The sequence below is a fragment of the Dasypus novemcinctus genome, chromosome 23 (genome assembly GCF_030445035.2).
Source record: "Dasypus novemcinctus isolate mDasNov1 chromosome 23, mDasNov1.1.hap2, whole genome shotgun sequence".
Classification (NCBI taxonomy): Eukaryota; Metazoa; Chordata; class Mammalia; order Cingulata; family Dasypodidae; genus Dasypus; species Dasypus novemcinctus.
In genome coordinates, this window is record NC_080695.1 from 41,333,601 (window position 1) to 41,347,091 (window position 13,491).

General features: G+C 41.4%; 1 protein-coding gene and 1 non-coding gene across 2 annotated transcripts in view; both read right to left on the reverse strand.

Annotated features, from left to right (window-relative positions):
- LOC101435427 (acyl-coenzyme A synthetase ACSM4, mitochondrial) overlaps positions 1-12,053 on the reverse strand; it is a 28,579-nt gene extending 16,526 nt beyond the window's left edge. The window contains exons 1-3 of the mRNA XM_004474073.4: positions 11,810-12,053; positions 8,285-8,495; positions 4,298-4,505 (exon numbers count right to left, since the gene is read on the reverse strand). Of these exons, the coding sequence (XP_004474130.1) occupies positions 4,298-4,505; positions 8,285-8,495; positions 11,810-12,010 (620 nt within the window). The 5' untranslated portion in view covers positions 12,011-12,053. The remainder of the gene's footprint in view (positions 1-4,297; positions 4,506-8,284; positions 8,496-11,809) is intronic.
- LOC111759312 (U1 spliceosomal RNA) lies at positions 7,822-7,981 on the reverse strand. The gene has a single exon (XR_002793342.1). It is a non-coding gene; the product is annotated as a U1 spliceosomal RNA (small nuclear RNA).
- Positions 12,054-13,491: the final 1,438 nt, after the last annotated feature.

Below are 13,491 nucleotides of genomic sequence, written 5' to 3' on the forward strand. Positions count from 1 at the left end.
ACTCAAATTTGAAGACTCAGCAATAAGGCCTTCTCAATCCAGTATGGAAACCTTTCAAAACAAGGCCCTCCCCCTCCCCTCCCCCTCCCCCTCCCCCTCCCCCTTTCCTTCCCCTTCCCCTTCCCTTCTCTTCTCTTCTCTTCTCTTCTCTTCTCTTCTCTTCTTAAAAGAAAAGACTTAACAATCAATAAGTGACAGGGAGATTTTCAAGCAGTGATTCCATTGTCTGACTTGTTTCTCTTTCCCTGAGTGTCTGCTAGCCTTACATCTTCCTGGGTTTTCAGAGCTGACTCTATGCTGATGACTCCCAAATTTGTATCTTTACCTCTTTGAGCCTGAGACTTAAATAATTCCACCTGCTAGATATTTGGGTGTACACAGGCCCCTCCATCTCAGTATGTCCAACTTTAAAATCATGATTTTAACCTTCCTTTCCTGACTCTCTTGCTCACTGAGGTTAAAAATTTCAGTCTTGACTCCTCTCTGCTTCATCCTCCACATCCAAGCAGTCTCCAATTCCTGCTAGCTCTTTAGCTTGGCCTCTTCCCTCCATCCCAGCTGCTAGAGCACAGATTTAGAGTCTCATCATCTGTTCTCTTGATAACTACCTCAGGCTCCAAGATAGTCCCTCTGGTTGCCATTTGCTTCTCCTCAGATTCATCCTCTAGTCTATAGGCTGCCAGAGAGATCTATTTAAAACCCAAAACTGACCTTGACACTTCCTTTCTTAAACCCTGACAATGGTGTCCCTTGTTTATGGGGGCAAGTTAAAGATTGATCATGGCATATGAGATATCCCATAATCTAACCCTCCTTGTTCCTCTGGCCTCCACTCTTTATATTTTGTTCTCCAGCCACCCCCACACTGCTTGCAATTCATTCCTTGCCCATTTCAGGCTGTTACTTGCTTCCATACATTTGTTCATGCTATTCCCTGTAACACTGTCTCGATTCCCTCAAGACCAGAATACAAGGCTTTAGGCTCCCAGAGCAGAGTCCTTTTCACTAGGACAGGAAAAGAGAAGCATTAGTCTGGTCCATAATTCTGTCCTTGTCCCCATCCTATTATGAAGACTCTGGAGAGCATTCAAATAGGCTTCTCTCCTTGGAAAGTAACAGAAGGTGAGAAACTTTGAAATGAACTCCTGGAAGAGAAGGTTGACTGGATGCAGAATTAGCTCTCGTTGCTCTATGTGGGGTGCTGAAAGACTAGCTAGCTCCTCAGGTCTTACTTTTTTAGGGAAATTGTCCACAGCCTTTTTGGAGTTACGATATTCCAAAGTCAATTGCTTGCAGAGGAAATTTCCTTCATCTTGAAAGCCACTCCCCCCAAAATGTGCTAATCTCCAGTTCAAAATCCATATGAATTTAAAGTCACTTTTCTTTTGTGAATTTTGTGGCACCTTTAGGTTTCTGGGGACTCAAAAGCATTTGAGTTGTTAGGACCAGGGACCTCTGAAGTGAGGGTGCATGCTGCCAAGGCATGTATAAGACAGCTAGGAGGGGGGGAAAAACAGGAGAACATCAAACTATATGTTTTACTCATTCTTTACATTTTAAAATAATTGGTATTTTTTATAAAGCACTAAAGTATATATATAATTTATAAATAAATAGTTAAACATATATTAGGGGAGTGTACTCAAAAATATTTTACTGAAAGGGCTCACATTTAAATAATCTGGATACTATTAGCTTAAGAGAATCACTGCATTGCTGAATGATTTTGATAGCTTGGAAGTAATAATAATAGTTATAATGATTATAATATTTATGGAGTTATTACTCTGTGCCAGGCATTCCACATGCTTTATCACATCTATTTCCTATACCACTTCATGAGGTAGAAACTATCTAAGATCACACAGCTTATAAAAGATGCAAACAGGATTCAATGCTGTGGCTCTTGGGAAGGAATTTGGGGATTGGTGAATAGGATTTGGTTTACATTAATTAGTAGGATAAATTTTCATGCCAGCAAAGGAAATTGCCCTATTAGTCAATGGGGTTTTCATGACTTTCCTTTCCAGAAACTTCTCTGGGAGAAAATTTTAAACATAGCTATTTAACATCTTTTTGAAGAATGATACCAATAATTAACATTTCGTTATCTTTCTTTTAATTTTTTTTGTCTTTGTTTTTTTTATTTTTCTCCTTTCGTTTTTCTTTCTTTTTTTTGTTTTAGTTTTTTTGCTTTTTTTTGGGTCTAATAATTAACATTTTACTCACTTTTTTAAAACAACATGTGAAGCACTTTCTCTCATATTAGCGTATTTTCTCCTCACAACAACCCTTGAGATATATGCAGTATAATTATCCCCACTTTACAGGTGAAAAAAACTGAGGTTCAGAGAGGTTAAGTGATCTGCTTTGTATACACATTCATTTATTCAATAAATATTTCTTAAGCACCTATTAGGTGATAGGAATGGGTTAATAGTGATCAAGCAAATAGACCAACAGACAAAACTTCTGCCTTCTTGGAGATTATAGTCTACGGCAGAGACTGGCAAACTATTTCTGTAAAGAACCACATTGAAGCTGGTTAGTAAGATAGGGAATCAATAGATGAGTCTGGAACCTGGCAGCAGTCATGTGGACATCAATAACATCCAAGAAGGCTGCTGGAAGACCCCCACCCCAAAATCCTGCCATCCAGAACAAAGACTTCCTCTGGAAGCCAGGAGAAGCCCTGGATATTCCCCAAGGACTTTATCATTGGGCCCTCATAAGAGATTAATGGGTGGGGTAATCAATCAAAACAGCGAACAGCTGGAACCCCTCCCTTGCCATTAGGAAAGGGGTGGAATAATTAACAGTTCAAAAAGGCAGGCACAGAGCCTAAGCTCGCTCTCATGCTCTCTTGCCTGTGGACTGTCCTGCCTTCTGTACACTGGTCTCACCATTCTTCCTCTGCCGTGTGAATACCCAAGTAAAACTTGTGCATTTATAATCTATCATGGGGAATTGTAGTCTGTAAATCAGCCCACTTTATCACTTTTCAACCCCTTCCTCTCTACCTGGGACTCCTGATCTGTTATTTTCTCCCATTTCTCTTCCCTCCCTACCTGAATAAATTACTGGCCTAACTCACCCGGCATGCTCTTGAAATTTCATTTCTGCAGCATAGTGAAGAACCTAAATAAAATCCGGTAACAACATGGTAAATATTTTAGGATATGTGAACCATATGCCGGCCAAACTCAATTTTGTGATGTAGAAATAGCCATAGATCAAGTGTAAGCAAATGAACATGGCTGTGTTCCAATAAAACTTTGTTGATAAGAATAGATGGAGGCCTGGATTTGGCCTATGGGTCCTGATTGCCAACCCCCACTCTAGGGGAGAAAAAATAGACAGTAACTAAGGAAACAAATGAATTAATGTGATAATATCAGATAGTGAAGAACGCTGTGAAGAAACAGCAGAGTGCTGTGATAGAGAGGGGCTTGGAGTTTTATTCCAGATAGGGAGGTCAGGGAAAGTCTCACTTAGATAAAAACATTTGAACCGAAATCTGACAAGAAAAAGCAACTATGAAAAGGACTAGGGGAGTTTTAATACTGGAGCTCCAGGAAGTAAATACACAAAGAAGCAGTTTTGGGGAAAGAGAGAAGGTTCCATTAGACCTGGCAGAGGCCCTGGGAAGAGAGATGAGCTGTCTGTCTGTCTGATAGTTTACAGCTGGCCTTGTGGAGAGAGCAGAGCATCTGAGCCCGGAGAGAAACAGCCCCAGGAGAGAGCGAGACTTACCCAGCCTACAGCCGATAATAGAAGAAGCTGGGCTCGTGGAGCCATAAGAAGAGGAAGCCTGAACTCTTGCAGATGTCAGCAGCCATCTTGCTCCAACATGGAGCAACAGACTTTGGTGAGGGAAGTAACTTATGTTTTATGGCTTGGTAACTGTAAGCTTCTACCCCCAAATAAATACCCTTTATAAAAGAAAAAAAAAAAAAAAAAAGGACTAAGGGAAGAGTATTCCAAGCAGAAGGAACAGTAGGTGCAAAGGCCCTGGGGTGGAGCATGTCTAAGGAATATAAAGGTGATCAGAGTGAGTCAAGGCTGGGAGAGTGGTCGGAGATGTGGTCCAGATGAGGCTGCTACTTCCCACAGGCTGCAGTAGGAAATCAGGAGGAGGGAAATGGAGGCAGTGCTATATTCCTTCCTTCGTCTTTAAAAGTCTTTAATTAGGTGATTCTTTCCCGGGAAGGATCCCAGATCAACTTACAGTGTTTTGGAGTGCTGGGGACTAGCTGTGATTCGGTTGCTGCTGGACGAGGCTGGGAATAATACTCACTGAAATAACTCCTGGAAGCTGAGCCACCCGTTCCGGCTATGCGGAGACACCAGGAGTTTGGTCTTCAAGTTGGGACATGCTGACGCAATAGACTCCACTGCCGGGGCCACCTCCTCATTGGCTACGATGCACCTGGCCTTGGATGCTTGGAGCCGGTAGAGAATGTCTTTGGCTGTCAGCTGAGTTGTTCCTGGCATGAAGACAAGCCCTAGGGTAGGACAAGGGGTCCCAAGCTGAACAGGGCTGTTTGTCATTAGGTAAGACTTTGCATACTGTGGAAAACTTGGGCTTAGTGCCTAGGTGGGGAGTCGCTGCAGAATCCAGCCTTCAGCCAGCCCTAGAACAGAGTCAGATGGACCCCGAGTCTAATCCTGAACTTGCCACTTACTAGCTTGTTCTCTCTGTGCCTTTGTTTCCTAATCTGTAAAATGAGTTAATAATAGTAATGTGTCTGTCATATAGTAAGCATTATAAAGGGGGGTGGTTATTAGGTAATATTTGAATCCTTATTAGGTAACATTTAAATAGCACTCTTTGGCTTATGACACATTTTCATGAACATTATCTCATTTAATCATCTGAACCAGAGGTCTCCAAAGTGAGTTTTGCAAGACAAATCCATTCAAGATGAGAATTTTAAAAAATTTAATTGAGACATTAAAATTCCTTTTGCATTTTAAAAATCTCATTATTTTTATATGTTTTATAATATGCATAATATGTTAGTGCAGTAGAACAATGTAAATAGCTAGAGATACTTGGGAGGGTGTGTGCCTCAATATTTTTTATCAATAATGTGCAACTAAAAAAGTCTGGAGACTGCTACTCTGGTAGGACAGCAACACTGATAGGTCCGTACAACTGTCATTTGATGGAAGATGAGAGTCTGTCACAGCAGAGCCAGTCCTCAAACCTGGGGCTTCCCAGTGGTCCAGTCTCACTGAAGTTTGCCTAGACTACTTCAGCAATGTTTAACCTAGCCCAGCTCCTTGCTCCATCCTAAGCACCACCCTGAGATGGGCCTAAATTTAAAGCGTCAGCTCCTTATGAGAAGAGCATAAATGGGAGAATTAGATGAAAAACAGGGGGAAGGGAGTTTTTACTTTTTACAGTGTCTCAATGAGAAGAGAGTATAAAGCATTACAAATAACCACGCTAATTTCTTGAGAACTTACTATGTGCTTTATATCTCACTTAAAATTACTCCCAGTGTGAGGATGACAACTTATCCAGGGCCACAAAACCAGTAAGTGGCAGAGCCAGGATTCAAATTCACATTTGCCTGACTCCCAAGGCCAGGACCTGTGCTCTATTCCAGACAATTTATTTCTTGATAAATTCCCTGAAGTTAGCTGAATAGGGAGAATTGAATTCCTGGGTGCAGGAGTTGAATTCCTGGGAAGGAGATTTTATTGGAGATAGATAGATAGAATATATATCTTACACACATATATTTTTTAGGATGTACTGGGGGATTGAACCTGGGACCTCTTAAGTGTTAAGCAGGCAATCAACCATGAGCTACACCTGCTTCCTGGACATATTTTAAAACCTCTTACATGTTGTGGCAGATTGAGTTATGTACCCCAGCAAAAATATGCTCTTAATCTTAATTCCATTCCTGTTAAATAGGACCTTTAAAAGATGTATTTTTAGTTAAAGTGTGGCCAGTTGAATCAGATGGGTCTTAATCCTGTTACTGGAACTTGAATGGTGAGAATGCCACAGGGAGGAGCCAGAAGCCAGAAGCCAGCAGGAATCTGGGAGAAAACGTGTGCATATAGCCGTGTGACAGAACAGTCAAGGAACCCCAAGGATTGTCAGCCAGCCAGAACACTCCTTGCCAGAGAGGAAGCAAACCTTCTGGCCAACACCTTGATTTGGACTTCTGGCTTCTAAGACCATGAGCCAATAAATTCTCACTGTTTAAGTCAATCCACTGTGTGGGATTTGTCATGGCAGCCAGGAAACTAAGATACTGTCATCTCCTCTTGAGAAAATGAATAAATACCTGATGATTAGGGAGTTGATCAAGGAAACTCCTTAGAGAATCTCAGAACATTCAGTCAACATAAAACTCTAGGATGATTTAGTTTACAGCCACTAGTTCGTAATGGCTCAGTAATGTTTAGTCTTCTTGGTGGATTTGTGACATGAATGTATTCAATGGATGGACTAACTTGGGTATAATCTTAGTCGATTTCAGACTGTACATACTTTAGAGCAAAGCAAAATATTTTACTATGTTCTGTATATAAGCAACCCCAATAGTCACACAGAAGAGTTAATAATTTTGAGTTAGAAAATATAATCCTCAACTGTTTGTTTGACATTCAATTAACTGAATGTTTTTAACCATTCAGCTTCTGTGTTCATTTTTAATCAAAATTTTACAAATTGTATGTTATATTAAGTGTTGTTAAATGCATTTTTCTGAGACAAATAAACCACCCTTAATCTCTTCCCAACTCACTTTGGTTTTACATTTGCAAGTTCTTTTATACTGAATGAAGAAATAATTTTCTCTATTTAATATTTGTAATAATAATTGTTTCTATTTAATATTGGTAGTCAGAGGACTGTTTTTAACACGGCTATAAAAGCTTTATATCATTATCCTTTTAATGATATTCCAAGACGTTGAAATACCATAATTTCAGTCAACAAAGAACACCCTTCAATTAAATTTTAATCTAAGCTATGATTTATTTAACCATTTCTACATAATTTGTTTCAAATTTTTACCATTATAAATGACACTGGAACACACATCTTTCTGTTCTCTATAATAGTATATCCTTTGGCATTCTTACTTATTTTTGAATTGATTTTTAAACATTTATGTCATGGTCTAGAGCAGGGATAGTAAATGTTTTAAGTTTTACAGGCCATACAGTCTCTGTCTTAATTAGCAACTCTGACACTGTAGAGAAAAATGAACCATAGACAATATGTAAATAAATGAGTGTGCTGCATTCCGTTAAAACTTTATTTACAAACTAGGTGGCCAGTCCATGAGCCGTAGTTAGTCTACTTTTGTCCTAGGGGACAAAAGGATCCTGTTCGATTTTTTATTTGGGGTGCATTATAAATTTTTAAACTTTCAATTGTAATATCATAAACACAAATCAAAATTTTATATTTTAACCACTTTTAGGTGTACAATTCAGTAGTATTAATTACATTCACATTCTTGTGTTACCATCACCAATATCCAATACTCCAACTTTTTCATCTCCTCCAACAGAAACTGCATGGGGTGCCATAAAATTACTCCTTTGAGAGAATATGTATCCTTGAATGACTTCAAACTTTCTGTCTGGAAACAGGTGGAGGTTTCCTAACCGGGGTCTGTGGTCACATTTTTATGAGTCTGGGCATTTTAAAATACTTTTTCTTCCTTTTGCATTTTCATATCAGTGAGAATCCAAATGCATTCAACAGAGCCCTTCTAAATCAACTGGATGATCATATCATACTCCAAAGAGGTGCCAGTGCTCATATTTGCTTTTTTTTTTTTAAAATAGGGGCGAGCACACAGCCCCCCACTATCACAAATTATACAGTCAGGTTTCTTACATTTGGGGAAATTGCAGGAGTCGGCACATCCAGAGTGCAATGGATAAGCCTCGCCCTGAGAAAATCACCTTCGTGATCATGGCATCTCCCCGGCCAGGTAAGTATCATATTTGCTTTTGAAGGACTTTGGGTTCAAATCTAATGGCATACTTTCTAGCTGTATGCCCTTCGGCAATATGCTCAAGCTCTCCAAGCCCCATGTTCCTCTCCTACAAAGTGGGTATCATAACATTATCTTTCTCTTAAGGTAGTTACTGTTATTGCGACATGACTACTCTTAATTTCAACTCTTACTTTTCCCATCAGGCTTTTATCAGAACTAACAATTCAGGGAAAGAAAAAAAAAACAACTGAGTTTCAATCGCTCTGTTTCTGTATGATTTAAAAATGCTAAATATTGACACTGACCTGTTCGTATACAAGCCACATTTATGAGCCACCACTCCGGAATTCGGGGCAGTATTACAGCCACCCGGTCTCCTCTCTGCAGGCCACAGGGCTTGGTGAGCACATTGGCAGCCTTTCGGGACAGGGAGCCGAGTTCCCTAAAGCTCCATTTCACTTCATCGCCTTTGCCATTCACCCACCACAAGGCTGGATTGGCAGGTCTTTCTCCTGTCTGGTCAGGGACACATTGGAAAGAGAAAAGGTGCTTACATATCTGGTTACCATATAGAGGGGACATCTGTCACTACTTCCTTGCATTTCAGTAAAAGCACCCCAGTTTGCCTTTGGGGGAACTACTCTTCTATTGAGTACTATCTTGGTGAGACAAACTAGACTTCCCAGTCTAGTGGGTGTGCATGTGGTCCACCTTGGGTCAATCAGTCCTTCTCTCCCTGGACTTTGAGTTTTCCAAGAGGCACCAAAAGACAGAAGACAATTGGAGCAAGAAACTCCAGTTCTCAGGTCCTGGTGTCCTCACCGCCCCTTTCTGAGAACTGTCTTGGTTCCTGCTCTTGCTGAGACTGAGTCTCTAGCCTCCCACCCAATTTTATGAGTTCTCCCATCTCTCTCCTGTAACTTTCTTTCCTCTTCAAGTTAGATTCTGTTCCATCTTAATAAGCCTAATGGGCAAACTAAGGTTGATTAGGATTTAACACTGTTCATACTGAGAAGGTTGAGGAGTGGGCTTAATTGGTAATAAGGGGCAGGTTGGAGGGCTGTGGGGGCTCAGTCAACTTGCTTGATCTCTGGGGAAACTTCTCCATGCACTACAAAACCTCTCCGTTTTATTGTTCCCTGGGAAACACCATCACTCCTACCTCCCTCCCCCATCTGGAATGCTCCTTTTACTTTCCTCAATTAGCAAACTACTTCAGTCCAATTTACATTTCACTTCCTCTGTGAAGCCTTTTTTAGCCTCTTCTTGTCTCCACTGACTTTTTGTGTTCCTGCAGCATTGCATTTAAATTCCAGGAAGCTCTATTACATTGTATTATATTACAGTTTCCCTACCTTGTGATTATAAGTGCCTCGTGATCAGGGACTTGGTTCACACACCTTGGAAGCTGTGTGACCTTAGGCAAATAACCTAACTCCCATGAACTTTGGTTTACTTATCTGCAGCTCTCCACGGTGATCGCAGGGATTTGATGAAATAAAATCGGTTAGTATTTCTCAATTTTTAGTCATTTGAGTATGCTTTCACTATTTTTGCCAGCTCTGTTCACACCTGTGCTATTATTCTTTACCTCACATTTTTGTTTACATGGGAAGCAGACTTGGCTCAACTGATAGAGAGTCCGCCTACCACATGGGAGGTCCAGGGTTCAAACCCAGGGCCTCCTTGACCCGTGTGGTGAGCTGGCCCACATGCAGTGCTGATGCGCACAAGGAGTGCCTTGCCACACAGGGGTGTCCCCGTGTAGGGGAGCCCCACACGCAAGGAGTGCGCCCTGTAAGGAGAGCCGCCCACTGTGAAAGAAAATTCAGCCTGCCTAGGAGTGGCGTGGCACACACAGAGAGCTGATGCAGCAAGAAGTCACAACAAAAAGATACACAGATTCCCGGTGCCGCTGACAAAGAATAGAAGCAGACACAAAAGAACACACAGCGAATGGACACAGAACAGACAACTGGGGTGGGGGCGGGGGGGCGGGAAGGGGAGAGAAATAAATAAAAATCAAATCTTAAAAAAAAAGTATAGGGAAACGGACTTTGGCCCAGTGGTTAGGGCGTCCGTCTACCATATGGGAGGTCCGTGGTTCAAACCCCGGGCCTCCTCGACCCGTGTGGAGCTGGCCATGCGCAGTGCTGATGCGCGCAAGGAGTGCCGTGCCACGCAAGGGTGTCCCCTGCGTGGGGAAGCCCCCACGCGTAAGGAGTGCGCCCATGAGGAAAGCCGCCCAGCGTGAAAAGAAAGTGCAGCCTGCCCAGGAATGGCGCCGCCCACACTTCCTGTGCCGCTGACGACAACAGAAGCGGACAAAGAAACAAAAGCAGACAAAGAAAAAAAAAAAAAAAAAAGCAGACAAAGAAACAAGACGCAACAAATAGACACCAAGAACAGACAACCAGGGGAGGGGGGGGGGAAATTAAATAAATAAATCTTTAAAAAAAAAAAGTATATATTTCTGTTTACATGAATCCACTTTTGCTTATATAAATTTACTTAACAAGGAAAATGTGATTACCACTATAGGTGGAAAATCAGTACCAACTGATTTTCTGATTTCTTTTTTTACTGAAAAGAAATTATTGACAACAAAACTATGTCTTAAATTTTAGCTGGATATTATCTACTTCTGCCTGGTCTTAATAAGGCCTGTGCATAAATTCAAACTTATTCTATATCCAAGTATGCCTAGTTTCTGGAAAGCCAATTAAGTGACATAGGCTCTATAGGCTTTGGATATTCAGGGAGGATGCAGACAAAATGTGTTAATTCAAGCTTATCTGGAATGTAGGGGTATGTGTTAATTCAAGCTTATCTGGAATGTGGGGGTATGTGTTAATTCAAGCTTACCTGGAATGTGGGGGATATGTGTTAATTTAAGACCTATCTGATAAACACTTATAATTTTAAAAAAACTAACAAAGAAAGTCCTTTTGCATAAAAGCACTGTTTGTTCCCCACTCCTACGTCCTCTGTATAAAAGGTACCCAAAAATCCTATTTGGGATCGGTTTTTTGGACAGAAGTCTGCTGAGTCTGGCTGGCTGTTACTAAATCTTCCTTCTCAGATTCTCACATCCCGGCCTTTAATACCACGAACACCCAACTTCTCTCTGCTACAATAGTCTTTTTTATTCAAAAGAGAGTGTGAGAAATTTTAGAGAGGTATTAAGAACATGATGACTTTAAATAAAGAACTTCCTTTCTATTTAATGAGAAGGGTTGATTCAGAGTTATTTAATGCCTCATATACGTGATACCTAACATCATCTTCTGAACCAAAGGTCCTTGCAGTGCATTTTGGTGAGAACTGATAAGCAAAATGTTTAGCTCAGTGCCTGGCATGGGGTGAGGGTGTGTAAGCAGGGACCAGCCAGTGGGTTGACTTGCTTTATTCTTCTCCATCTCTCCTTTTGTAATTACACAAACAATGATTATTTGTTGGTGATGCTCTATCATGAAACCAAAACTCAAATGACCATTTTTTGGATAAGCTTGTGAATAGCCCGAACTCATGAACTGGGAGGAAAGAGCTGCTGTGTGGGACTTAGGAAAAAAAAGAAGGAAAGAAGCGTAACAACAGTGAGTATCATGCCTGGGAAGATGGAACATGGCTCTCCAGAGAAGCTGGCCACATGTAGCTGAGGATAATTGATCCCCCCTAGGGAGAGAGGAGGGCAACTGGAAAACAAACAAGGAGAACAAGAGGATTGATAGAATTGAATTAAATCTGACAAGTGGAACACAGAATAAGAAAACCAGATGCTGAGAGATCAGTGGACACCAAGTGTCTAATGGAAACTCAGTATCTTATACCTTCTCCTTTTGGGACCACTGGTCCAGCACATCCCCAGCAAAGTTAAAGTTCTTAGGCAAGGTCTTCTGGCAGCGATTTATGGCTTCAAAGTCATTAAGTGTCAGTGGTGCCCAAAGCTGGTGATCTTTGTGAAAGTGCCGGGCAATTGGCTTGGTGAGCCAGATGAACCTGAATGTCTGGTAGCGGAAAAAAATCTTCATGACTCCAAAAGAACTTTGTCTACCGATTTGGAGGTGGATGCACCACAGCCTGTGGGGATTGATCGGAGGACAGCGTCAGTCTTTCCCGGCCCTCTATGGTGAGATTGGGAGAGTACTTGTGGCTATGTGCCCTTGGGAAGTTGGGGGAGCATCTGAAAAACCCCTCATCCTTCTTCAGAGCTGCTGCAGGGAGCCACTGGCTGGTGTCCTTGTTACTGGGCTCTCCCTCTTCAGTCTGTCTGTGACCAGATTAGCCTTGAAAAAGCACATCTGTAGCCTTGCCCAACTCCCATCTTGGGTTCTTACTTTCTCCCCAAACAAACAGCAAACCAAGAGAATATTTACTGCCTGGCTTCCATTCAAGGGTCCCTTCTGCCTGCCTCATACTCACTTCTAAATACATCTGTTAATTCAACTAGGTTCTCCTATTTCAGTAAAAGTGGTCTAATCACTTTTTTTTAAATTGAGGAAACATTTATACAATATTGTGGGGGCCCACAGGACAGGGATACCCTCCCTCTTCAAACACAGTCTGAAGCATGGAGCAGCTGGGCCTAACCTGGACACTTACTAGTTAAAAAGTAACAAACCTCCCCAAAGGAAAGAATGTCCTGTAAATTTTAATCCCCTTCCTGTGAAAACATCACCAAACACACCCTTTGTGCAGTGCCTCTTGCAACTTTTGCAGAAACTCTGTTCTCATACGCTGTGGAATGTCTTTGTCCTGAGACTCCTTATATTCCCCCTCCTTTTCTTGCTTCTTGGCAAAGCACTAACTTTATACTTCCAGCAACCACAACTGAAATTTCTCCTATTCATAAGTCCCAATAAAGCTCATGTCTAACCATTTGTTCTAGTGCATTCTCTGGTCTTACTGCTGCTCCAACCTGTGCCCTTCAGAGTTGGGTTGAAACACACATAAACTTTCCTATCTCAACTACTCCCAAGCATACCATTCAGTGGGATTGATCACACCCTATTCACATTTCATACATGAAGATTTGGCCTGTCATTCTTCTTCTGGCTTCTCTGCCCTCCATTCTTGGTTCAGCCATTTTCTGGCTGTTGGACTTTGGGCAAGTTATTTATCCTGCCTGTGCCTCAATGTTCTCTTCTATAAAATGAGAAAAAGATAGTAGTCCCACCTCCCCCTTAGGGTTATTATGAGGATTTAATAAGATAGTGCATGTAAAATGCCTGGTGTGTAAAAAGGGCCTTGTAAGAGTTAGTTACTGCTATTGTCATGACTATTTTCATTATCACTGTTGTGGCAGAATTTCATGAAGCAGCCTTAACAGTATCAATCAGGAGGCCTGGATTTTACTCCCAACTCTTGCAAAACTAGCTTGGTGACGTTGGTAAAGTCACCTTACCTTTCTGAGCTGCCATCTGTAATCTAACATTTTTTTTCTAATCCTAGGAATATTTCTTCCTTTCAATTTCCATACTATGCAGCTGTATTACTCACATGACAGTTGTCT